The sequence below is a fragment of the Ovis canadensis genome, chromosome X (assembly GCF_042477335.2).
Source record: "Ovis canadensis isolate MfBH-ARS-UI-01 breed Bighorn chromosome X, ARS-UI_OviCan_v2, whole genome shotgun sequence".
NCBI classification, from domain to species: Eukaryota; Metazoa; Chordata; class Mammalia; order Artiodactyla; family Bovidae; genus Ovis; species Ovis canadensis.
The window spans coordinates 17,798,814-17,826,741 of record NC_091727.1 but is presented as its reverse complement, the minus strand read 5'-3'; the positions used below and the strand labels follow the sequence as shown (position 1 = coordinate 17,826,741).

General features: G+C 36.9%; 1 protein-coding gene across 2 annotated transcripts in view; it reads right to left on the bottom strand.

Moving 5' to 3' along the window:
* The window catches only part of CDKL5 (cyclin dependent kinase like 5), a 170,443-nt gene that overhangs the window by 27,505 nt on the left and 115,010 nt on the right, over nucleotides 1–27,928 (bottom strand). For both annotated transcript variants that reach the window (XM_070289810.1, XM_070289811.1), the window contains exons 5-11: nucleotides 25,135–25,271; nucleotides 20,735–20,855; nucleotides 18,757–18,816; nucleotides 16,225–16,315; nucleotides 12,643–12,832; nucleotides 5,917–5,997; nucleotides 3,068–3,219 (exon numbers count right to left, since the gene is read on the bottom strand). In XM_070289810.1, the coding sequence (XP_070145911.1) occupies nucleotides 3,068–3,219; nucleotides 5,917–5,997; nucleotides 12,643–12,832; nucleotides 16,225–16,315; nucleotides 18,757–18,816; nucleotides 20,735–20,855; nucleotides 25,135–25,271 (832 nt within the window). The remainder of the gene's footprint in view (nucleotides 1–3,067; nucleotides 3,220–5,916; nucleotides 5,998–12,642; nucleotides 12,833–16,224; nucleotides 16,316–18,756; nucleotides 18,817–20,734; nucleotides 20,856–25,134; nucleotides 25,272–27,928) is intronic.

Genomic DNA, 27,928 nt, shown 5'->3' with positions numbered 1-27,928 from the left:
ATATGGAGAAAAGGGAATCCTCTTGCACTGCTGGTGGGAATGTAAATTGATACAGCCACTATGGAAGATGTATGGAGATTCCTTAAAAAGCTAGGAATAAAATTACTATATGACCCAACAATCCCACTACTGGGCATATACCCTTAGAAAACCATAACTGAAAAAGACACATATACCTCAATGTTCACCTCAGCACTATTTACAATAGCTAGGACATGGAAGCAACCTAGATGTTCACCAACAGATGAATGGATAAAGAAGCTGTGGTACATATATACAATGGAATATTAGCTATAAAAAGGAACACATCTGAGTCAGTTCTAATGAGGTGGATGAACCTAGAGCCTATTATACAGAGTGAAGTAAGTCAGAAAGAAAAAAAAATTGAATATTAATGCATACATATGGAATCTAGAAAGATGGCACTGATGAACCTATTTGCAGAGCAGCAATGGAGATGCAGACACAGAGAACAGACTTGTGGGCACAAGAGGAAAGGAGATGGTGAGACAAACAGAGAGCGCAGAATGGAAACATATACACTACCACACGTAAAATAGACAGCCAGTAAAAATTTGCTGTAGGACTCAGGGAACTCAAACCAGAGCTCTGTAACAACATAGAGGGGTGGGAGGCAGGTTCAACAGAGGGGACACATGTATGCCTATGGTGATTCATGTTGATGTATGGCAGAAACCAAGAAAACATTGGAAACCAATTATCCTTCAATTAAAAAAAAAAAAAAACTACTATTACGGAAATCCCATAGATCTCTCTGACACACAACTGGAAGGAATCCATGTTAAACCGCTAACCACTTGAGATTTTATATATTAACCCTTCTTAATGGTTGGTAGGATGGATAGATAGACGGCTAATCTCCAGTTAAAATAACTTTTCAAAGCAAACATCAAAGATACAAAACTATACTTTTATGGGGAAGACTGGCCAAGCAGGCCTGGTGAGAGGGCAGTGTGTGGCAGGATGAAGCACCATCCCACCATGTCCAAGGTGAGCAGAACCTCAGAAAAGTCTGAAGGAGACTTAGGCAAGGACTAGGTAATACAGAGTCCACTGCCTCTCCTACAGAGACAGGGTGCGTGAGGACACGTGTATGAGGATACTTGCTGTCTCAGGGACAAGGCAGGGCATCCAACACGACATGGTGCCCTGAACATCTCTACAAGGGTGCTAGGAAGTCCAACAGAGCCATGGTCTATGAAGAATTAGCGTCTACAAGGGCTTCCATGGAGGATATGTGGACCACAGACAAGCGTCGAGTGGAAATATTTCCAGATACATGTAAACTGAGCTAATGGTTTCTTTCCTAGATAAATCATTTAGGACTTTTTCTTTAATATATTCAATATATTGTCAAGACCTGAAAACAAATTCTTTCAGAGATTTTTATTTGCTTACAATTTCTATCCTTGTCTGCTTCAAAAGGGGATTTGGTAGGACTCCTCAAAGACCACATGAACCACATCCTCACGACCACACACATCCTCCTTGACAGATCCCTAAAGAGGGCTCCCAAGGAGAGCCTTGGACCCCACTGGGTATCTCTCTCAAGCGAGTTATTAGAGGATGAAGACACAGGCCTCCTTTTATGGTATGGTTACACTGCCAACCACTATAGCACAAATCTTCATCATCAGTCTACTGAACTTTCTATCACTGAGATCCTTATTCTTTGCAAATATAAACTAGAAGAGACAGGTGACAATCAACGTAGAAGGGAGACAAAAGCACCTGAACTGGGAGTGACCTCAGATAAGTCACGGGCATAAATGTGATGCTCTTGAACTCAAAGGAGCAACCATATGATGAATACTGGCCCTTGCCTTAGTGCACTGATCTCAGGAAATGGACAACAAAGTGAACACCAACTTAGTGAAACAGAATTTGAATCTCCTCCTAGGCCTCCTTGAAAAAAAAAAAAAACAGGTAAGAATGGTTTATATGATGTGAGGGAAACAATAACCAAACCAGTCATTTTAAAGAGAGTAAACAGCTATAAAACACAATCACACCGTTGTGGTTAAGCAGAAAAAATACAGGGTAAATGGTTAGTGCTTATTTATAGCTGTACTCACAGATCTAAAAAATACCAGGTCTTAAGCTTTCAAAATTCCAGTTGGTTAAGAACAATTGTTCTATGTGGAGAGAAAGGAGGCACAAGGGAAAAAAAATAACTTATATTAGGAAAGCAAAAGAATTATTGTTTTCTATTTCTCCAATAGTAGATAAGAGAAACAATTTCCTCCAATAGTAGACAAGAGAAACGATTTCCTATCTTCCAAATTTAAGCAATTCTAGATGACAAGACCAGCTTCCTGGAACAGGAAGGACACTGCCCCTGAAAATGCAGCCAAAGAAGTAAGGAATGTTGCTTTTGGAGAGAACCTGATCGCAGGGTCCAGTTCCTTGAGCCCCCTCCCCAATCTCCTACCCCACAGGAAATACAGGGCTTTTTAAAGATTATGTTGAAAATTACATCAGAAAGCATCAATTTTAATCACTACCTAGCAAACTGATTTTACTATTTATATATTCTTATTCTTATGAAAAACTAGTTTCTCAACTTAATGATTAAAAGACAAGAGCAACAAAAACGCGAGCCCCTGCTATTAAGCCAGAACTATTCAGTTCTGTTACAAAGGATGTCCTAGGTGCCTTCCCATCGTCCTGTGTTTGGCATCGTCCTCTCCCTTCAGGAATCCCTTTGCCCTCACCCATCCTTCTTCCTCTGTGGATCACCCTTGTCCCATGCACACAGGATCTTCAAGCTCATGAGGCTAGAAACTTCCCTTTGTTGCTAAATCATGCTACCTTTCCCAGGGAATGCATAGGTTTCCCCGGGGAAAATCTTGTAAAAGATAAGGTCTTTAAGACCCACACAACTTTTTAATTGTGGTTCTGAATCATGCAATAAGCATAAGGAAGATATTTTTGAATAAGGAGGGGTTTCCTTCTTTTCTCTAATTGCATCATTTGAGCAGCCACCTCCTCCACCTACTTTTAAGACCAATACTGCATCTGTATTTCCTTAAAAGGGAATATTTACCTATTAGACAAAGTGCTGCTTTCCACATGGTAAGGTTTTCTTTTTGCTGACCTTGAAGGGGAGCGATCCAAAAGCCTCTGGGTTTGGAATGTAGGGTGATTCAAACACTGTTCTGTCAAGTATCTGTCAGCTGGGTCCAACTTCAGTAAATTCTTAGGAAATAAAGTTAGGATTGGAAAGAACATCACAAAGTCAAATTTAAATTGTAATAAAAACCACATTTCTTTTCCCTATAGAAGAAATGCATGGTCATTGCAGAATATCTAGTAAACACAGTTTAGTCTAAAAAAAATTTTTTTTAAAGGACTGTCTAAATCACTCATAATCTTACCATTGCTGTCCTCTGGGAATATGCCCTTCCAGACCTTTAAAAAATATCATGTATATATTTTTGTCTTTTACAAAATCTGGCTTATATTACACACAAGTTTTGTATACTGTACCTTTCACTTCCTAATTAAGAACATTTTTACAACATAATTTAAATATTTAAAATGTATTCTTAAATTTTACTTTTGGCTGTACCACGCAGCTTGTGGGATCTTAGTTCCCTGACTAGGGATCAAACCCAAGCCCTTGGTAGTGAAAGTGCGGAGTCTTAACCACTGGATTGTCAGGGCATTCCCTAAAATATATTTTTAAATAAGTACACATTCATATCAAAAAATATACACTTTTCGTTTTTCTCTTGTCCTCCTCTCTGGAGGAGGCAGCCCATTGTACATGTGTCCTGTGAATCCTTCCACAGGTACTTTGTGCATATCTCTATCTGCTCTTTTTATTCTATTCAAACACACATACACACAATAGTCTGCACTTGAGTCTTCTTTCCACTCAACAGTAGATCTTAAGAGATCATTCCATATCAGTAATTCTATATACTATCTTAGGTCTATCGATTACCTACAGGTAATGCTACCCTAAGTAGCACTGTTTTCCTTCTTTTATTATCATGAACAATGATGCAACAAAGAACTTTACATGTTTTAAGTGACTACATGGAAGTTAGTGGTATGATTTATTTAATGATTTATTGTTGGATGTCTAGATGGCTGCACTTTGCACTATTATAATTAATGCTTTGATGTACACCTGAAATCATGGCATATATCCATTATCCCTTGCATAGGACAAGTTCCCAGATATCAAACCCACAACCTCTGTATTGGAAGGTGAATATTGGCAGTGGGCTGCCAGGGAAGTCCCAATGGTAAGTATATTAAGTGAATGACAGTTCAACTGTTCAACCTTCAAACTGATGTAAATGCATAACAGTTCAGATTATTGTCATATTTTTATCTGTGTTAGTATTTACCAGGTACCACATTTGACACTGGGTAATTACATTTGGTAATGATTTAACAAAAGAAGTTCAGTTATTTTTAACTAGAAGAGACAAAAGGCAGAAAACATGAAATTATATTTCAGTTCTATTTTACTCTATTTACATTTTAAGTTACCAAATAATTAAAGCCCTGATAAATAAATATTGACTGTGTGTAAGAACAGATTGACATAATCCAACTGATTTAAGAAATAATTTATGCCTAATTAATCTTAAAGAGCCTGAGGACTTTTTTTTTAAATAGCATCTATCAATCTGTGTTCAGAACAACACAAGTGCTGTAGCATTTTTTAAAAAGTATTTATTTAGTATTTAATTAAATTCGGGAAATACTTCTTTACTGTGAGATTTCTGAAAGCCTTTATAAGTTAATGAACATTGTGAATCTCTAAGAAAGGTTATATCCTATGTGGCCTTTTCCAAAGGCTATGCCCCCCTCCCTCACCTCTGCCCCCACACCTATTTACACAGTGTTCCATGGAACACAGATTAACACAGTTTTAAAGCAGAGCAAAGTTCTGAGAGTGCTGCACAGCAACTTCCAACTGTGCTAAGTATGCCTTTAAAGGCTCTGTGCAGTGTAAACTCCTATGTTTCTGACAGTTGACTGAATTGACATAAAATAAAATTGATCCATTAACAAGTATCTTTTGAAGGTCTGCTACTATCAAATAACTTAATACTGGCTGCACTGAAAGCTGGAGAAATGTGAAAAAGCAGTTCTTACTGAAGGGGCTAACCATCTACTTGGGTAGAAAAGCTTGAATAAAAAATTGTGAGAACATTTTCAGCAGTCCAGAGCATTGAGACCTTCTGGACAGGGACACCAGCAGGAGGAGGAACATTCTGGCATGGTAGCAGCAGTGATTTTGCAGTTGTCAAATGAAAAGCCAGCGAGAGAGAAATCACCTAAGAGCAGAATTATGTTCACTGATAAAATAATCTTATGGGAGGCCTTGAATACGCAAAAAATGTTAGAATCTTTTTTCTTTCAACATTCATTTTAAGATTTGTTTTTAAAACATGATGCCTGAGGACTTCCCTGGTGGTCCACTGGGTGAGACTACACATTCCTAACTCAGGGAGCTGGGTTCAATTCCTAGCCAAGGAATCAGATCCTACATGCTGCAACTAAGACCCAATGAAGCTAAGAAAACAAAACAAAACATTACGCCTGAATAGCTAAAATGATGAAAAAATTTTAATGATTTCCTTACTATTTATATTTAGATTGTTATTATTCTGTCCATTTTAGCAATCTAATTTAGGTATCTCATAGTCCTGTCTAGACAGAATGTTTTAATACCAGATACTGTTGTGATTTTAAATGAATTGCACGCCTCTTCAGAGGACACAGTCCTCCACTATTCACCACTACACTACATACTACACACCCGTTAACAAAACATTTAATTCATAAAAGTAGGCTATGGTCACATATAGACACAAGAGAAATCACAAACCAAAAGACATTTCGTATAGATAACACATCAACTTGTCCCACCTTCATTAAGTCAAGTAAAACGCTGTTTAAAATTCCAAGGTATCTTCTCTCCAATGACTGAGGATGGTTAACAGCTGGAAACTGTAACAACAACATGGCAGGAGTATTAGCACACGGGGAAGGGTATGTATGTACACGTGCTTTGAGTGTTGGGGGAGGTAGCAGAGGAGCAGAGGTAGTGCCCTAGTGCCAAAGTTAAATTTATTTCACATAAATTTTGGTGTCTATATATTGAGCTTGGGATTAATAGGTGAAGTCACTCAGTCATGTCCAACTCTTTGCAACTCCACCATCCATGGGATTTTCCAGGCAAGAATACTGGAGTGGGTTGCCATAATAGGACTGAGTGTTAAATAACAGGAAAACACACAAGTGAAACTTAAATCTAATCAGACAACACTGAAGCATGTAAAATAAAACAAAAAATAAAAATATTAACATTTGAAACTATTCAGTTTATACAGTATTGCCTTAAACAGATAATTCCATTATAATACAATTCATACAGAATTTGTCTGCTTATACAGACAATTCTTATACCTTTTTCACAAAAACATATAATTTACTTCTGAACATTAGAGAATGAAAAAGAAAAGGCTAGTACCTGAAAGGCTACAGAAGTAAAAATAATGAATTCAGACACACGTTCTATTATTGCTTTTAATATACTCTTTGAATGACCTGTTTTAAATTTCTTACTTTATGTAAGTTGGAACAGAGGGCAAACAGGCTCCTAAATTAACAAATGCATTTTTAAATGAAATGAGGGGAAAGGGTCAAGTTTATTCAGATGCTCTGTCCTTCCCTCTGCCAACTCACATTTCACAATATCTAAGTGGATGGTAAAATATTAGAGTCTAATGCCATGTATTCCCTCCCAATGGGAGGGCTAGTTTGCTTTTAATATGTATTTCCTTTATACCAATATAAGAAGATTTCAAAGCCGAAAATCTCTAAACATTCTAAATAAGTGGATGAGAGGAGTAGTAATGTAGAAAAATTCAAACAAGGTATTAAGACTTCATCCCCACACAGTGTCACAGTGTTAGGTACAGCAGGAGATACAGAATATGGGTAAGACCAAAACCTTGCATGTAAACAACCCTCAGTCTTGTTGAGAAAGCAATCAGTGCAAAACTGAGTAGCCATAAATTCTAGTTGAAGCTCAGCAAAAGGAGAGGCCAAGGTGCTTTGCAGCTGTAGAAGAATCCATATATAGATAACATCTGAACTAGCTTTTGAAAGATGAGAAAAAATGTGAGGACAGAGAAAAGTAGGACAGCACCTCCTAGATAGAGGACATAGAAGGAGTAACATGAACTTAACACAGACACACAGGCAATAACCTAAAACACATTTCTGAGGGAAGTGATGCTATGCAAGGTATTTCAGCAATTATTTCACCACTTATTTCAGAGATGAAGAACATGATGATCACAAAACTGAAATAAACGGTTCAAGGCAGGTTACATAACTAAAAAGCAGTAAAACTAGTATTTGCACTCAGTGATCCAAACCCACATTCTTTCTAAACATGGGCACCTTTCCTAAAGGAGGTACAGAGTTTCCTCTGGATGTTATTGGAGCATTAAATATTATCCCAGAGAGAGACACCTGTCATGCTGTGATAAAAGACTTTATACTAGATTTTAATTAATATTGTGCTTATGAGGTCTATCTTATGCTACCAAATATCCTCTCCTCCTTTTCTGCCAAAAGTAACATTTCATCAATAAGAAAATTAATGCCCAAAGTCAAAAGGTATTAGAAATATGATTTTTAAATGACCACATAAACTCTTAAAAAATTAATTTATGTCTTTTGAATGAAAGACACCATTCTTGCGTGAGGTAATCTGACAAATCAAAACTCAAGCACAGAAGTTTAAAGTATATGTCAATCAGTAGTTTGTTTCTTCTTCCCTTTTTTTCTTATTCACGTAGCCAATGTGACACAATAAGAGTGCCTCTTTACTGAGCACTTACTATGCTTCAGCCACTGGTCTGGGCATTTTGTTATTGTTTAGTCATGTACAACTCTACGCAACCCCATGAACTGCAGCTATAATGTCTAATCTTCATAACAATCCCATTAGGTGGTACTTCTGTTATCATAATTTTACACACGAAGAAAGACAGGCACAAGAAACTGCCCAAAGTCATTCAAATAGTAAATGTAGAGTCTGGCTTTGAACCCCAGCAGCCTAACTCCAGAGTCTATGCCCTATATTATGGGATAGCAATTGCTATTTTTTCAAAATAATGCATATTATTAGACCAACATCTTGGTGATTTTCTAATCTCTACACACTGAAGCAAAATACAAATCACACTGGACTGGTTACTGGTGAGTCCATGTTTCACAGTAGCCACCATTCACACACCCTGTATGCTTAGCTGAGAACATCTCAGACATTCTCAAGTAAACGATAAAAGAAGACTCTTCCCACAAAAGATGTGGTTAAACCTCCAAAAAGATTGTACTAACTTAGTTAAAATACCACAAACACTTTCAGACTACAACACAAAAACATTAAGGTCTATAAAAATCAGTGTCAAGGAAGCAGCAATTTCTCCAAAGGATATTTACAGACAGTGCCATCATGGACTGTCTAGTATTTTACAGATAATATTATTTAGTGAGGAGGTCTGTGAACAAATAGGACCATAGACAAAGGAGGAAAAGATCTCCTTTGTTTGGCCTATCTAATCCAAATGCTATTCATTCTTCAATATATATTTCAAACTGTAAATCCTCTATAAATCATTCCAAGTGAATCCAGCCAACTTTCCAGAATCTTTAGTATTCTCAAGGTCACAACTATATTTAGATGTATTAGAGAACAGTACAATGTAGTAAAGAATGTAGTATTTTATTATATACTATGCTTTATTATATTTATTTATTTTTTTTTTATTTTTATTTTTTTTTTAATTTTAAAATCTTTAATTCTTACATGCATTCTCAAACATGAACCCCCCTCCCACCTCCCTCCCCATAACATCTTTCTGGGTCATCCCCATGCACCAGCCCCAAGCATGCTGCATCCTGCGTCAGACATAGACTGGCGATTCAATTCACATGATAGTATACATGTTAGAATGTCATTCTCCCAAATCATCCCACCCTCTCCCTCTCCCTCTGAGTCCAAAAGTCCGTTATACACATCTGTGTCTCTTTCCCTGTCTTTTATAAATTGTATTGTTTTCTAATTATTTTATGCACAAAAGTCTTAATTCTTCAGCTAGTTTACAAGTGGCAGATCTGTTTATACTCTCTTCAGAGAATGCAGTTTAAAGCCTCTTTAACCAGGCAAAGAATAAGGCAGCCAGAAGACCAAGCTTGATGCTCCAGTTCAAATATTTAATCATTTAATACTATTCAACCTAGTAAGAGCAACTCTAGGTGTGTTGTGAATATAATTGTGGCCATGAGAGCTCATTTCTTTAAGGAATCCATTAGTCCAGTGAGGATACATATTTTCAAACAGCTTTATAAAAATTTTTTATTACAATTAAAAAAACCTGAAGTATAGTATGGATTTACAATGTTCTGTCAAATAGCTATTTAAAAGAGACTGCTATGTGTGCTACCAGAGTGCTGCAGGAGCACACAAGGGGGAGGTAACCATTCCCCCTGGAGAAGTCTACAAGACTTCATGGAAGGAGGACACTTGACCTGAATCTCGGGGAGGGAGGATGGAGAGCTTTCTAGGAAGTGGGGTGAATATTGGGAGAATTATAGGAAAATGCAGCATTGTAGAAGCAACAAGGAAATGGTGACAAGGTCAATGTGGTTGTAGGGCAGGGGGTAGGAAAAGTTGGGAGACAAGGCTGCAGGGCTAGGATCAAGGGGTTTTTAAGGCAATGGCACCCCACTCCAGTACTCTTGCCTGGAAAATCCCATGGACGGAGGAGCCTGGTAGGCTGCCGCCCATGGGGTGGCGAAGAGTTGGACACAACTGAGAGACTTCACTTTCATGCACTGGAGAAGGAAATGGCAACCCACTCCAGCATTCTTACCTGGAGAATCCCAGGGACGGGGGAGCCTGGTGGGCTGCCGTCTCTGGAGTTGCACAGAGTTGGACATGACTGAAGCGACTTAGCAGCCCCAGCAGCAAGGAGTTAAAACCGAATAAGCTATGTGTAGAGGTTTTTAACATAAAGAAGACAGAATTAAATGTACAATTCGCAGGAAGATTCTAAAAGTAATGTGAAGACTGCAATGAAGAGAAAAACTCAGAGAAATCAGTTTGGGAGTGGCTGTTCAGGTAAAAAGTGGTACGAGTGAAAGAAGCAATTAGAGATGGAGAGAGGGAAATAGTTGAGCTTGATTGCTGATTATGCAGATTTCTGGTTCAAGAGATCATTCAAATATTCGAGTCCCTACTACATGTGCTAGACTGGGCTAGATGTTAGAAATGCAGCAATAAAACAGATGATTTCTAACAGTTCATAATTTAAAAATAAACACAATAATTTCATTCTGTTATAAGTGCTATGATGGAAAAAGAAAAATGCTATAGGAGAGACCAAGAAGGAGGTGGGGGAAGTTTGTTGGCAGGTCAGAAAAAGGAGGTATTCTTGGAGATGAGATTTATAAAATGAGAAGGGGCCATGCAAGGGAAGCACTTTCCCGGGAAAAGGATGCTCAAGTCCCAATCTCATGGAGCTAGAACAACTTGGGGATGTTTATGGAAGTTAAAGAAAAGGAACGGTTAAGTGTGCTGAAAGTCTGGAAGGGGATGGGAATGGAGAGACATATGAGCTGAAGTCAGAGAGCTAGAAGGGCCCAGAACAGGCAAGGTCTGATGGGAAGGAGTTTGGATGTATTCTCATTGAGACAGGAATTTATTAGTTATGGCTCTCTTTATTTCTGTTGTTATTGTTGTTAAGTCACTAAGTCATGTCCAGCTCTGTGCAACCCCATGGACTGTAGCATGCCAGGCTCCCCTGTCCTTCACTATCTCCTGGAGTTTGCTCTAATTCATGTCTACTGAGTTGGTGATGCTGTCTAACCATCTCATCTTCTGCTGCCCCCTTTCCCAGCATCAGGATCTTTTCCAATGAGTCAGCTCTTTGGATCAGGTGGTCAAAGTATTGGAGCTTCAGCATCAGTCCTTTCAAAGAATATTCAGGATGATTTCCTTTAGGATTGACTGGTTTGATCTCCCTGCAGTCCAAGGGACTCTCAGAGTCTTCTCCAGCACCACATTTTCAAAGTATTAGTTCTTTGGTGCTCAGTCTTCTTTATGGTCCAACTCTCATATCCACACATGTTCAGTTCAGTTCAGTTGCTCAGTCATGTCCAACTCTTTGTGACACCATGAACCATAGCACACCAGGCCTCCCTGTCCATCACCAACTCCCGGAGTCCACCCAAACCCATGTCCAACCATCTCATCCTCTGTCCATACATGACTACTGGAAAAAACATAGCTTTGACTATAAGGACCTTTTTCAGCAAAGTGATGTCTCTGCTTTTGAATATGCTGTCTGGGTTTGTCATAGCTTTTCTTCCAAGGAGCAAGGGTCTGTTAATTTCATGGCTGCAGTCACCATCTGCAGTGAATTTGCTTTATTTCTGAATATATTTTCCTTTGTGCTGGACTGAGGGCAAGTCCTATTTATTTTCGTGTTTTCAATATCTAGTATGACAAATGTTCAATAACTGTTATACCCTAATTAACTGTCATAATTTGGCTCTTTTTCGGCTTACAAAAGCAAAAGTAAAAGGAGAAAAGAGAAACTTGCTTGAGGTAACTCAGACAGATTTGGAAGAGAGCGAAAGCAGGAAGGGGATGAAAGAAATGTTTGCACTTCTGTTCCATTCTTTCTTCCACACTCATTGAGCCTAGCAGGAGGGATACTGTGTTGGGCGTTCATGTGTGAGGAGAGGTGCTCTTCAAAGTGAAATGAATTGAGGCCAGAAAGTCAAAGGAAAAAAACAAAGTGCTCTGTAAACGTCAAGAAAACATGGTTTGAGAATTATGCATTTAAGAGAAAGAAAAGAAATGGTGGGGAGCTTATTTTATAGTTCCCACAAAGGCCACCAACTGGCATGTTGGCCCAAACAGGGTAGTTGAAAATGGAAAAAATAGCTTTGGGGGTAGATGGAACAGAGAAGCAACCTATAAGTGGCCACTCCAGTAAGATGTCCCTCACTTGTGGAAAGTTTATACTTTAAGACTCTTTTTAGCATATTTTCTGAAATCAAGTTTAGCACAAAGTTAGCAAGTCTAGAAAAGGCTGCCCAAGACCAAACCCTAGTTTGAAAAGATATGATGTTTCGCTAAACAGGTCATTCTCACTAGAACAGCACCTTTAATATGAGTATTCATAATCTTCCTCAAATCACTATAAATGTTTGCTCAAATAAGCAGTAGCCATTTATACATTTCTCAGTCTTTTGAGGATGCTAAGTATTTTGCATAAAGAAACATTCTGAGATAACTGAAGTTTACAATAATGCATACACTTAAAAAAGAGTTTGAAAAACTGGAACAGGTGAGAAAAATATTAACAGTTCCCACTTTCAAATTTAGACTTTTTAAAATTCACAAATACTCTATAAAATTCAAAAATAAAATATTATAATGGGGATTATAAACACCGTAATGGAAAAGGAAAAAGTATTCAATGGATAGCTTAGCATTTCATTGTACAATGAACAATGATTTAAATACTACTGTACTGATTCCATTTGGGTTTTAGCAAAGCCTCTTACCCGGAGCCCGTGGAAGCGAGGATTACTATAGAAGAGCTTCATCTGCTCAGATGGAAGTGGTCCTAGCACCTTCTGAATGGTAAAAAGTTGGTCAATTTCACTTTCTCCAGGAAATAAAGGCTGTCCATCACTAAGCTCCCCAAGAATACAGCCAACTGACCACATATCTACGGACTTGCCATAGGGAGCTCTGAAAAGCAAAGGGAGAGATTATCTTGGCAACTGAAGGAATAAGTTTTAATAATTTCCAAACTATTTTGAACAGATTCAAGATTTAAAGTGTATTTGGGTATTTAAGGAATTTGAAAATACCACATGGACAAAAGTGAGGCTGAAAAAAAGGAATTACGGATATCAAAGTAGAAATTCAGAACACAAGTAAATAAATGTAAACAAATAAAGCCATCAGTTTAATAACAATTTAGTTAGTATATACTGATTTGAAATCTATTTACATCCAGATATATATGTTGATTATTAATAGCTTAATAAACCCTAATAGCAGCACACACATCTGATGAGTTAGCACGCACCTGGAGAATGAAACGCTCCCAAGAAATGTATTTCCTAGGTAATTATCCTTTAGCTCTTTGAATGTCAACAAGTTGTACTGATTCATTTTTTGAGTTCAGTCTCTTAAAATGTACAACTGACTTATGTGTCTTCTTAAACAGCAAACATTTAATATTTAACCTGTTCTGATTGCACAGAGTCAAAACAGCTAAGATTATGCTAAGCTTTATTGGATTATTTACTTGAATCTATTTGTATCCTTTGTTTATGAAGCTTTATGACAGGTATCTCCCTCAAAGCATTTTTTTCATGAATTGAGGGATTTATAGCTATCTTTCAAGGTATGAGTTTACCAGAGGGCTTTTGGAGTACTACTGGTGCTAACAGGCTAGATATAAAATCTATGTATCCCCCCAAAAAGCTTTATGTATTTACCTGAATATCTATAGCCTCAAGTCAAATTACATATGACAGATTAAGAAACCATATTTTCTTTCATTTCAAACATAAATTATCTAAATCTTAAGAAGCAAAAGCCAAAATACAATATCTGAAAAACCAAGGAAAGAAATTCTAGAATGTCATAGTACTATAGTAGTAATATAAAACTTTTAACAAACACTCTAAAGCACTTTTAACATAAAACAGAGTATGCTTCTAGGATAGTGAATCATTGTATCAATAAGTCAATATTTTATTTATCTCATTTCCTTTCATAAAAACTGAAGAATCATATCAGGAAACTTCATTTAGATCTTTTTGGTAGCTTGTTGGGAAGGGAAGGATACCAATCTTTCTTTCATACAAGTATGAGAGAGGAAAAACTTGTGCTAGGTGGAGAAACTTGAGGATAATCTTTACATACCCATGATAAATTATTTTTTCTTATGTTAGCTAATTTGAATAATTTATGCAACTGTAACTATTTTGAATGTCAAGGAAAAGTCTTGAAAATGTACAAAAATCTGTAAATTCTACATGTTGACTAAATATCAACTGATTTCAATGGGATTTTTATATAAATAATATGGTTCTTCAACTAGTACTTGACAATCATTTAATTAGCAATATTCAATTTGGCTCAAATTAGTTGGAGTCCTCATCTACTTTTGGTAGCTCCCACATATCTCTAAATATAATTTCAGTTTTCCAATATGTATTATTAGGCAGCAAATACTCTCCAAAGTTTCACGTTAAGGCTGTCCTCAGAATGAACTCAAGGACATTTTATAGACAAAATTATAATGAGTCCCTCTACCATACTTGAATCCTCAGATGGGGGTCTAAGAATGATTTACTTCAAATTCATTTCTTCTTTGGCAAATGCTGCCCAGTAAATTCAAACTCCCAACCCCTCCCCAAAGAATGGACACATGAATGGACAATGCATTCAAGTGAATCCAGACAGAGGTATACAGAAGAAACACAGATGACACAAAAGAAAATCAATCTAAATCCAAGTTTAAAATGAACACAGAAATTCTAAAATCTATCCACCCAAGGAGGGATAATAAAGTGACTAGCCACCATTGATTTCAGGGATGAAGCACAAGCTTTTGATTTAAAAATAAATAGTAAAGCTTTCAGTAACTGACACCAATAATTCTTATAGGCTCTAGGTCTGCAATGAAATAAGAAGTAACACCAAATAGACACTGGGAAATCAACTGTTAACTTCCAAATAATCTTTCAGTGAGTAACTTAAATATATAATCATCATGAGCTTCAGAAGAAACAGAAATATATATTCCTATTATATAAAAAGTATCTTTATTTACTGATTAAAATTTTTTTATTGAAGCAGAGTTGATTTACAATGTTGTAAAAATTATCTTTAAAAAATTAAATTTATCATGTCCCCTAGATACATATATGGCACACTAAAGAAAAGAGATGAAACCTATAATTAATGCAATGGTTATCATTACCACCATGTCTAATTTTATTTGTAGAGAGTGTCTTCTACCTCAATTTTTTGATGGTCCCAAAGAAGAAAATACAATCTAGGATAAATAAGAAAATACTACAACTACAATAAGTAGAGAATTTTTAGTGAGAATATGTGATGGAGACCAAGACTACAGGCCCCTTCTTAGTCTCTAAAGTTTAAACTTCTTAAGAGGAAGAATTTTATCAGATAATGCTTTTCTGCTGTTGATGGGTAAATGAAATAGCTGCCCTGATAGATAGAGCACTGAAAGTGGAAAGGTGGCACAAAGTGGATGGATATGGCAGTGTTGCTAAGAAAATCATCAATGGACTAGTTTGAATAGCCATTTATCATCAAACAGGATTTACACTGCTTGGAAGAAAAATGGCAGTTGGTTAATATTTACAGCAAAGTGGCTAGGCATAAGAGATATTCCAGAAATATTTGCTGAATGCATGAATGAATGAATGTATGAACAAACAGATAAGCCGGAATGTCAAACTCTGTGGATATCCACATTTTTAATGTGCAAGACCATTAACAAAGGTGGCAGCAATAATTCCCCTCATTTCTGCATACCTGCCACTTTGTAATGTGACTCTGCCACTCCTCCCATCAAGTTTATTCCTCCATCCCATGAATCAGAGCACAGACAAGTAACATGCTTTGGCCAATGAGGCAAAAGTAATGCAAAGAGGCTTGAAAAAACACTTGCTTTTGGGCTTGCCCTCTGCTCTGGGAATTCTACTGCTATTATGCGAAGAAACTTGGAACTAACCTACTGGAGGATGAGTCCCCATACAACAGAGATGGTTTGTCCCAGCTGAGGCTCTCTAAAACCAAACAGTCTCCAGATGACTTGCTGACTGATTGTAGCTACATGAGCAATTCCAATTGAGACCAGCAGAAGAATCAGCCAGTTAAACTCAAATAGCTGATACCCCCAATCCATTTGCCCCCAGAATCATGAGCAAATAAAATGGTGCTTGTTTTATGCCATTAAGTTTTTAGGTTTGCTATACTGCAACAGGTAGCTGGCATTTAATTAACTCAAGTTCTCATCTTCCACAGATAATCTAAGTTAACAATAGAGGATCAACAATATGTAGATGTTATTCTATTCTGGGAAGGTAACTCACCCAAGTAAGAGTTCTGGGGACCGATACCACCTGGTGGCCACATATTCTGTATAATTAGCATTATTTCCTTCTGATAGATTCCGAGCAAAACCTGAAAGACAGCAAAACCCAAAAGTGTAATTTTGAAAAAGAGTTAATTTCATGCTGACAAAATATTTCAGTGCTACATTAATATCTTAAAGGAACATCAAAAGAATGTAATGATTGTTATTGAATGGGCTGTTTATTAACATGCCCTTATTATTTTAAAAAGTTAGTCCATTGTTCATATGTTCATATGTGAACTAAAATATAGAATGTAGTCACTACAAAACCAGTCTCTTCTCTCTAAAAGAAATCCATGTTTTCAAAGTCTTTGCATGCTTCAGAGCATACTTTTAAACCAGCTTTTCCAATAAATGCAAATCTTACAAAATGAAGACTCCATAAGAGCCAAAAGTCAAAGTTACATTAGCATGTTGCAGATAAGTCATTAATTCAGCTATGTGGGACTTAGATAGTATTTCTGTATCTACTGGTGCTGATCAGCTCCGACCATTATGTAAACAACAACAGTTAGGGTTGGCAATGATGGAAACGAAGCAGGCCAAAATGATTTTCTCCTAATGTAACTGAGAAGCATATTAGGGATATCTTAATTACCTTACAGACTCTGTGCTCCCCCACCTCCCCAAGTAACAATCCTTTCAAAAGGTTTTGCGGCCACAAAATAGACTGGAAGGTAGGTTAATTACCCATCTAACTCACTGAAAGCAATATAGGTTCACTGTAAATAGTTACAGAGAACCAGAATATTAAAATTAAAGGTGAAAGTTAAGGCATATATATATGCATGGCTGAGTCCCTTTGCTGTTCGCCTGAAACTATCACAATGCTGTTTATCAGCTATGTGCACATGCGTGCATGTGTGCTCAGCTGTATCTGACTCTTTGTGACCCCCTGGACTACAGCCTGCCAGGCTCCTCTGTCCACGGAATCTTCCAAGAATACTGGACTGGGTTGCCATTTCCTACTCCAAGAGATCCTTCTGACCCAGGGATCGAACCCACATCTCCTGCTTTGGCAAGCAGATTCTTTACCACTGTGCCACCCGGCTATATCCCAATATGAAATAAAAAGTTTTTAAAAAAAGTTTCGAGAATTAGAAAATACTGTTTTTTAAAGTAGAACAGCAAAAAAATAAAAATAATCACAGCACCAAAACAAAACCCCTAACTTCAGTTAATCAATACTTCTTTATAAGACACATTTGGAAGAAATATTTATATTTTTTATTGGGATTCTTCAAGCCAGACAAAGGAGCTACATGCTCTGGGAGGGAAAACAATTAGGAGGTTTTTGTTGGGGATGCACAGGACACAGAATGCCACACGTGGTGCTGCCATGCAGAACTTCCTGACAATGTAAAATAAAATTGTCTTTTAAGAAATGATGCTAAACTATGGATACTCTTTTACCATTATTAACTATTCTACACACACCTCTTTTTTAACTTGCTTTACCAATTTCAGCTCCTAAGTACTTCTTAACACGTTTAGGTATAGCAGGACTCTTCTTTACAATATTCCTTATCATAAAATACTAAGAAAATTAAGTCCTACAAAACATTTTTTCTCAAGCAGACAGGTTCATAATAGTCAAACTCTTAAAAATCAAAAAGTGAAAACAGTTATACAGGCTTCCAATTGCTGCACTGGCCAAAACTGGTCATTCTACAAAGTGAATTTTTAGAATGCTTCTATTTCTCTCACCTATGCAATCCATATTCTAAGTACTAATCTAACTTCTCCTTATACAGGGAGATAAAGATACAAGGAGATAAATAAGAAACCTCCTCATTTATATATATTCACACTGTATTTGTGATTATATTTAAATATATAAAAAATAACATTTTTTTAAAAAGTTATTTTTTAGCACATGGATTAGGCAAAAATGCAAAATTTTTTAAGTTTTAAATCATTTTTTAAAATAAAGTGATCCATGATGTAAAACCTAATCTATAATTTTAAAACTTTTCTGAATTATTTTAACTTAAATTTTTAATAGCACATGATACAGTTTTATATATACAAAAAACAATACACAATTTTGTACTGTGATACAGTACGACTCAAAACTTCCTTATACACTCAACCAGGAGCTGGAATATCATAATCAATTAATAATACCTTGACTGAACATTTAAAGGAGATAAATGGAATGTCTTTTAACCCTACAGATTATAACTATCATATATATATAATACATATATATTTACATAGTTATTTTTCAGTGTTTATGATTGTGCCCTCAATAATTTCTATCAATATTTAAAATATTAAAATTTTTTTTTTTATCCTACTCAAGCCAGAAGGTCATGATAGTATTTTCTAGAAAATTCTTTCTCTGGAGTCATTAAATACTGGGCTTATGAGTATACACCAATTTAAGTCAAAAGATAAAAAATACTTTTAAAACACCTGTAAAAGCTACTGTGTGTTATATTAAATTAATTTTATACTTACAGGACTAAATTTCTTTTTAACTTACCAAAGTCACACAGTTTCAAAACGTCATTGTGGCTGATTAAGAGATTTTCTGGTTTTATATCTGGAGTATCAAGATTAAAAAACAATTATTAAAAAATGGACCATGTATTACTGATTGACACGGTTAGATCACTGTAATGGCACTTAATTAAAAATAGAGTAATTTGAACAGAAAACTGGTAGTAAAAAGCAGAGTAACACATTTTATAACAGTACACAAAAGTTTCAATTAATTTCGTTTTGAGAAACATGCAGACCACAATTTCAAAAATAGTTTTTCCCCTTAAATCTTAAAGGAATTGACTGGATCTCTGAAAGGAATTTAAGGATGACTGAATCTAGGTTACCACATTTCAAGGAGCTATTTTTACTTTATAAAATACTAATAATACAAATTTTTGGAGATTAGTATAAAATGTTCACACCCATAAGATACTTTAAAAACACATACAAGACTAAATAGATAGCATTATATTTCCTGGAGGAAAAATACACAGAAGATATATTCTGTCATGATTTTCTATATAATTTCTATTATTTATATATCTGTTTAGCTTCTCTGTGTGGTTCATGATCATAAATATCTAGTGCTGAAGCTATGCTGGATGAGTCAAGATAAGATTTCTCATTTTTTCCATGGAACTTCTGAAGATGTGGTGGGAGTTAAGGAGTAGAAATACACAGAAGATGCAGTTTAATTCACCCCTTTGGAGGCATCTCACAATTCTATTCACAGAGTACTCATCATCTATATTATACGGTAGAAGTGAAAATGGAGAAAGGGAAGAGGTAGGGGTGAGATCTATAGATTGCAGAACCATCTGAACCATTTCAGATCAGATTTAAGAATTTGTAGATTTGTTTCTATTGCTAATTCACAACCATTAATTCACTATACACTTAACCAAATTACAGCATCACTATGGAAATGCCGCTAAATCAGTTCCTTATTAATATCCTCAAACTGTAGCAGAGACTGTTATTAGAATCATTATCCTAGACACTAGATGTCCAGGTGACCAGGCCACCTCTCCATGCTGCCAACAACTTTCGTAAAGTAACTGCTATGGAAGACAAATGGAAGACAAATAACAAATTGTCTCTTTCCAGAAATAATAGGAGTTGGCATTCTTCACATGACCTTTAAGCTATTCTTAATGTGAAACTATTTTTAAAATGATATCCTTTTGTGTCTGTTTAGAAACACTAAAATGTAGTATTCATTTGCCTGATAATTCAAAGATAAGAAAATGGATACTGCAACATTTTCTGACAAAAATTTTTTTAGCTTCATTATTGTTTAATGCGTGACTCTTGAATGCAAGAGATTATCAGGAGAAGATAAACAGTGCAGAGTTAAAGATGGTGCTGAGCAAGTAATTTCTCTTTTATTGCTATAAACCATCCACCTCATGGCAATAAACGACAAAATAAAACAGTTTATGGAAGTATAATCATGGCCTTTACGCAAGGCTGATCATGCCTAAAACCTGAAAACAATGGGCACTTTCCAGTAACAGGCAGGGAAAATCAGGAGGCAAAGGTACATACTAGAGATCTTGGTTGAACAGAGAATGAAAAGTGATTGTCAACGGGGGCCAGTCACTTAGCATCACCTCTAAAGTCTGATTCTGGCTTGTTTCACATTACCAGGTCTATCTGCAGGACCAAAAGGCAATGGAGAAGGTCGTTGCCCTCGCCAAGCAAGCTGCAAAGTTTGCATTTGTTGAGTTCTTTTTATCACTAGGTACTTGTACTGTTGAAACCAGATCTGGTTATACAAACATGGAGATCTCACCATAATATCCAAATAAATGTGCAGTCCATCCTTTTGATGATACGAAAGGAGACCTGGAGCACAAATATTCTATACCTTCAAAATGTATTTAATTTAAACAGAATGTCAATGCCTATGTGAAATATTTTGTTAATTTTATTTGCTATTTTAATATTTTCCATTTTGAAAATTCCATACTTACCTCGATGAACAATATCATTCTTATGGCACCAGTGAATAGCTTTGATTAGCTGATAGATATAACTTTTTACTTTTTCAGGTGGAACTCCATTTGGCATTTCTTCCAGCAATTCAAGCATATTCTAAAAATTAAATAAAGAGCCATTGATCTCCAAAATTAGGTACGCCCACAAATTATGTGTTAAAAATTTTAAAAGCATCTTGGATGATAATTCATCTAATACACAGAGTACATATATTTTTAAATTGCTTTGCTTTTCATCTATAATCTTTTTCATGCTAAAGCAGGATACTGTATTAAATCAAGGCTCTCTTTTTAAAAGAAATTCAGTTTTTGCTACTCCCCAATGCTGTCTCCAATAATAATCCTGTGCACTCTTCACTCTCTGAAACCTATCAGCCATCATTTTAGCCTAATTTTGAGGGAAAAGCAACACAAAGTAGGGAAAAGACACTGTAATATATAGAGGAGAGGGGAAACAGTCATTTTAACATAGTGCACGTGCATCTCTGATAGAACTTTACAGTAAGATCAAGCCTTGAAATATTTCTGGGAGACCTGGAAAATATTCTTAAATGATCCCTAAGATTACCAGTAGTCAATATAATCAGAACAAATATTTTAAAAGGCTACAAAATACTGTTGAAATAAAAATTCACGGACTCCAAACAAATCAATATGCAAAAATCTTAGTCTGGAGTTAGAGACCATTCTAAAATTCATGCTCATTGTTTAAGTAGCTGCTGCTAAGAAACTTCAGTCGTGTCCGACTCTGTGCGACCCCACAGACGGCAGCCCACCAGGCTCCCCTGTCCCTGGGATTCTCCAGGCAAGAACACTGGAGTGGGTTGCCATTTCCTTCTCCAATGCATCAAAGTGAAAAGTGAAAGTGAAGTTGCTCAGTCGTGTCTGACTCTTAGTGACCCCATGGACTATAGCCCACCAGGCTCCTCCATCCATAGGATTTTCCAGGCAAGAGTACTGGAGTGGGGTGCCATTGCCTTCTCCGTGTTTAAGTAGAAATTCCACTTAATCAATTTCCAATAAATTTCCAGATTAACTAAATATCCTCCATTTCCTCTGTAAAGCACAAGATTAAGGTCTATAGAATGATTAGAGTTTACTGTTTGTAGGTGACCATCTAGGACACCAGTTCTCAAAGTGTAATGTGTGGATCTCCGGGAGTGGTGCTGTCTCAGAGGACCCATGAAGTCAAAACTATATTCATAACAGTACTCAGCTGTTTGCCTTTTTCACTGTGTTGGCATTTACACTGGTGGCACCTTAGCATGACTCAAAGCATTGGATTCTTCAATGCCATACTCTTACATTTGAAAAAAAAAGGAAAAGGTCAATTTCAGTAAAGGATGTCTTTGATGAAGCAGTAAAAATTATCATGTTTATTCAGTTACAGTTCTTGAGTACTTGTCTTTTTAGGAATCTACATGATAAAATGAGGAATACAACTCAACCACTTCTGCTGCATATCAAAGTATGCTAGCTGTCTTGGGGAAAAGCACTTGGGTAATCAACTTATAAATTGAACTAGTCATTTTTCTTGAGGCATACCATTTTTTACTTGAAAGAGTGACTGATACACAAACATTTATGTTAACATGCAATGGGTTTATTATTGTTGTTTCAAATGAATCAATAAATATTTTTATATTCTTCAGTTTTTTACTTCTAATATGATAAATATTAATAGATAAAACCCACATAAATACAAAGCTCTTAGGGTTCCCAATAATGTTAAGAATGTAAAGGAGTCCTAAGACCAAAAAGTTGCTCTAAAATTTTGCCCCCGCCAGTCAAGTTGCATACATATAACCAATCAGCTGCCTGTTTATAATACTCTCATACCTATTTATAACAGATACATGTTATCTTAATATAATTATGTATCATATAAGCCAACTAAATAATGTTTTTAAAAAAGAGGTTTCCTGTTTATAAGAAAGTGAAGTTTAATAATTTGGAAAGACTTAAAGGAAAGCCACTACACATAATGCTATCTAATCAAATGTAAATGCAACTAGAAAACACTGGCAAGGGACAGTGGTGGTGGTAGGATTCTGCACTGAGACTACTTTGCAATGTTTTTAAGTTTTCACTTCACTTTAAAGAAGCTGACACAGGATATCACTGATCCATTAAGGGTAGGATGTATGTAAGAAAGGCCATCAGAAATCCAACCAGAAGATCAATACCCACTTCTAAAGAGAATGTGGAAAATCAATGTATATTGATAAGTCTTAAGATGAAATAAAATGTTTAAAACATATATGTATCATTTTTTAGGGATTCTCCCCTGGAATTATCTTTTTCAATTAACAAATGCACATGAGGAGTAAAAGAGCTTTGTAATAAAGAACATAAATTGTATGTCTCATTTACTGTTCAACTCTAAATTCCTCACTTATAGAGAGAAATGTCCCCCAAAATCCATTCTTCCCTTACTAGAGCAATAAATATATCTTATAAGTAGATGCATAAATGCCCAGAAAGAAGAGTACATTTTTCTCTGCCTTGCAGCTAGTATGGCCATGCAACTAAGTCCTGGCCAATGGGATGTGATAGCTGAAGCTCCATCCTGACCTTGAGGACAAGGGCTACTTCTGAGGGGTGGCAGACCATAAAGGCGGAAGCCACCTGGGATCTCCTGCAGCTGTAGAGCAGAGGTACCATATCCATCTACCTTTGTATTTGTACTTGAGACAGAAACTTCTATTTTGTTTAAGCCACTGTAATCCTGCGTCTCTGCTACAACTCCCTACCCCTAAGAGCATCTTTCTCCTTGCCCTCTTAAGACTCACTGTCAATCATTAGGCACTGCTACTGATGGGAGGGTGATGGTCACCTTCCACTGAAAAACCGTAAGGCCAGGACAAGAATCCCAGGCTTAGAGGTCAGAAGACTGGAGTTCTGGTAGCAGCTCTGCCACTTGCCAGCAGAGAGACTGCAGACATTACATACTGTCTGATACACATAGATGATTTCTCCAATTGCTCATATGAAATTGTAAACAATCACCATGAGTAGAATTAGAAATAAAAAAGATAATGAAAATAGATCTGGCTGAATTTTATTATTTGGCAGGAAAATTGTAGACCACATGATTATTTTTGCCAACTAAAAAATAAGCGTCTAATTCTACAGCAATCCTTTTTTATAACTTTTTAAAAAATATCAAATTTCAGGGTTTTTTTCCCCAGTGGGAAGGATCCCTTAGGAAAATGCCTAAATTAACACACAAAAAAGAAGCCTTTAAACAGATTTTGGAAAAGCAACATAAAACAGTGTTTTAAGGCAACAAAGTTTATATTTTTTTCAAGTTTTGCTTGTAATGAAATTACTATATACATATATATTTAATTAGAAAAATAATTTGTAAAGGCTGAATTAATTGAAAGCCATATTACTGGTTAGCTGTCTTAGCAACTCTGCTTTCCATTTCATGATGATGATGCTGGTGGTGATACCCTGTCATTTATGACACAGAAAGCACCTGAGATTTGACCTAAAGCAAAGATACACCTCTCCAGTCTTAATTTTAGATAAGAACACAGGAAATCAGCAGTAGCCACCTATTCACTCAGTAAGGAAACCTCTGAAAGGTCTGTCTGGCTCCAGTTTATTCTATTCTTGTGAAAGCACTTATTTCAGTTCTTGACAATAACCAACTGATGTAAGTCAGTTGCTGTTCAAGAAATTCATAGGTATACAATATTGTTTATGGCACTGGACATTCCCCCTCAGGTCATATGATTAAAACTGTCACTAACAGTTAATAACAATTATAAAAATATTAAAGCAAGTACAGAGACAACTCGAACAATACGTGCTTTATCTTCTTTTCTCCCACGCTTCTAATTCCTTACTTGTGGTCTCGTCTACCTCCTCAAGCTTTACCTTCTGGCTCCTGGCACATCTTCTTCCCTCAAATAAAGCTGCAACACTGGCAATTCAAAAAGGCTGCTTCATGAGCCCGCTCATTAGCCATCTAGGTCTGATTCAGACAGCCTGCGCCTGTGCAGTGTCTTACACATACTTCTATCATCCTGTACCGTCACTGTCAATTTATGCGCCTCCCTCAGAGGCCTTGCTTAAGTCTAACTAAAACAAACCAAGTCTAGAAATCACTTGTTGAAGATAGAGTCTAAGACTTCAGAAGCCAAATCAATACACTGTTTAAATTTAGGATTATCTCTGTATGGTTAAAGCGTACAAAATCCTTCAATATTTTTTCAGGATTTCTAATGACTGTGGGTAATACTTTCATTTTTACAGTCACATTAAGAGCACAATGACAAGTCACATTCAACAATAATACTTTAATAGCATCAGAAACAGCACTAAATAAAAGAATGAGGCAGATCTCTACTGTGTCAGTGACTTACTTTTTCAACATACTCAAACACCAAGTACAATTTCCCCCTCCGACGAAAGGCTTCCTTCAACTCCACAATGTTTTCCTGTTTGAGAGTACGAAGCATTTTAAGCTCTCGTAAAGTCGTTTCCTTGACTTCTTCATTTTCTAGAATGTAAACAATGGTGAACAGAGTAAAATTAAAGCTTTCAAACCACTATTCAGGAAATTCTAAGAACACTGAAAACATACTAATTTCACTTTCCACTTTGAGTACTTCTGCATAAGAAGTCCAAGGATGGAATATCAAATATCAGATTTTCCTGTTGAAAGGATCAAGAATAAGAAACTTATAGAAGAAAAGGCTTACTTGACCAGCATGAACCTAACTTTCTGCTTGTATTTTCCTGTACTCTTTACTGCAAAGTGTATACATAAAACAGACTTACAGATACGACATAGGAATCCACTGTCGTGTTAACCCTACCACTACATACAGAGGAAGGAGGAGTTTAAAAGGGTAAAAAGGAATCAGTCATATCACTGTGCAGAGGAGCTTCCATGCAGCATCTGTAGCAGTTGAAATTTTCAAGTTGGGCCTGAAGCTTTGGCTTAAAAGAGCATTTTATTCCCCAGGCTGCACGCAAGTCACCTCTGTGAGCAGAGGTCATGTGCCCTGCACGCATCCACAGTGCAGCTCATAGTCGACCTGCAGGAAACTCTAAGGGTGACTGATCTCTCTGAACAGCGGCTGCTGCCAGTTCCTGCTGTCCTCCTGTGGCATGTCCATCTGTCCACCCCCAGGGAGTGTAGTGTACTGGAATGGAGAACTTATGCTGAACCAATATACCCTTTTGTATCATCAACTCCACTCATGGTGAACCCTCAGACACAGAGGAAGGACAGAAGTCATATTAACTCTAATGGATCAACTGGCAGGGGAGCAAGTAAGGTACTATTTCATGTTAAAGGAATTTTTATAATAGCTTTAGATCTAGTTGGGACATCCTAACCGCCATGGTTACATATGTATATACAAAGAAGGATATAGGGTCTTAATCCCTGATCAGCATTCTGAAAGCCAAAAACATCAGTCTAAAAACTGATTTTTTTTTTCTAACTTTAAGGAAAATCTCTTTAGGAGCAAAACCTGAACTAACATGAAACCACTTATAAGTCTTTGTTTAACCTAGTTAGTATAAATAATTCTTACGTTTTGCTTTAGAAATTACACCTGATCACAGGATCCTAAAGTGACATGCCATATTTCCATTCTAAAATCTAAGTTATGAATTCTAAAATACATATGACCCTAAGGTTTTGGGTAATGGTCAGAATCCTAGCTTGAAAGTCTAAGCTGTGTGACCCTCACATTCAGGCATGTCTGAGAAGGAAGAAAATAGGGTTAGGGACAGAGATGAGAAAGATGAAGATACCTTCAAGAAAGAAATGTTTCCTAAGCAAAGTACACTAGAGAAAGGCCCTAAATGGGACCAAAGAGGGAAGGGAGATCCTAAATGCAGGGCCAGCAGTATCTCTGAGATTATGGTCGCCCCACACAGCTCAGATCTTAGTTCCTGGACCAGGGAATGAATCCAGGACCTGGCAGTAAAAATGCCAAGTCGTAACCACTGGACGACCAGGGAATTCCCCTACCCCACCTCCCTTCAAACTGAGTTTAAAGAAAAAAGACTATAATAAAACCATGGGCTTTGTAGTAGCTCCTGGAGTATCTGTAATAAACAGGAAACAAAGTCAACGCTCCTTTGTGAACTGGTTACACAAGTGAAATACTCTCCTTACTTCAAGAAAACTGTTGGAGAATCCTGGAACAGGAATTCTGCCTATCAGAAGGCAGGAAGCAGCAGTAGCAAAGGTGGACAGTGGCACAGGCAGTAGAGCAATCCACCCACATCAGGGGGTTAACTAGAAACCAGGTCCTCAAGGGCCCATGTCGGAGCATGAAACAGGGGGCCACCTGGCAGTAGGGGCAATGTTTGTGACGTGATTAGAGGACTTTCCAAAGTAGCTTAGAGGCTTGTGGTGGGGGCAGATGTCCAGCTGTTCTGCAAACCAGGGCTGGGCCAGAGAACTGGTGTTTTGTAACTGTCAGAAGCGCTAAAGACTAGGGAGGCTAAATGCCTCCAATCTTATGAAGAAGGCCAACCTGTTTCTCTGCTGTCTCATCTGAGTTACTCCCAAGGTTGAGGTAATCAAACTAAAATCCACCTATCTCTAAGACACAGACTGCTACACAGATGGTCTTCTAATAAGGAAGTAATTCAGCAAGAGACAACTGTACTACTCACGACCTGATCCTTGTCTGCGTTTCTACCCCCATCTCATGCCCTTCTCTCCCTACCTTTATGTTAGTCTTTCGGTTCCCAAAAGAGCACCAAACTTTATTTTTTAACCTTAGGGCCTTTGAGCTTGTTCCCTCTGCTGAGAACCCTCATTATACTACCAGACTGTTCACAGGGCTAGCTCCTTCAGGCTTTAGTTTAAATGTCACTCGATCACTTAGCCAAAGCAAGCCTCCATCCCCATTAGTCCTCATCTCAATACTCTGACTTTTCATTCACAAACCTTTCCACCATCTTTATTGGTGTATTTGTTTGCTTACTGGTTTACCATCTATGTGGCCACTGTTGCTAATCCGAGAGCTCTAGGTCTAAGTTCTGCTTGGTATTCAATAACACACACCCAACCACCTAGGACTGGACCCGGTACAGAGGAGATCAATAAATACTTCCTACACAAATGCTTTTGATGGTGCTATGAGGAAATCTTTGCCCATATGTGGCTAGCTCTTATTCCCATAAAAC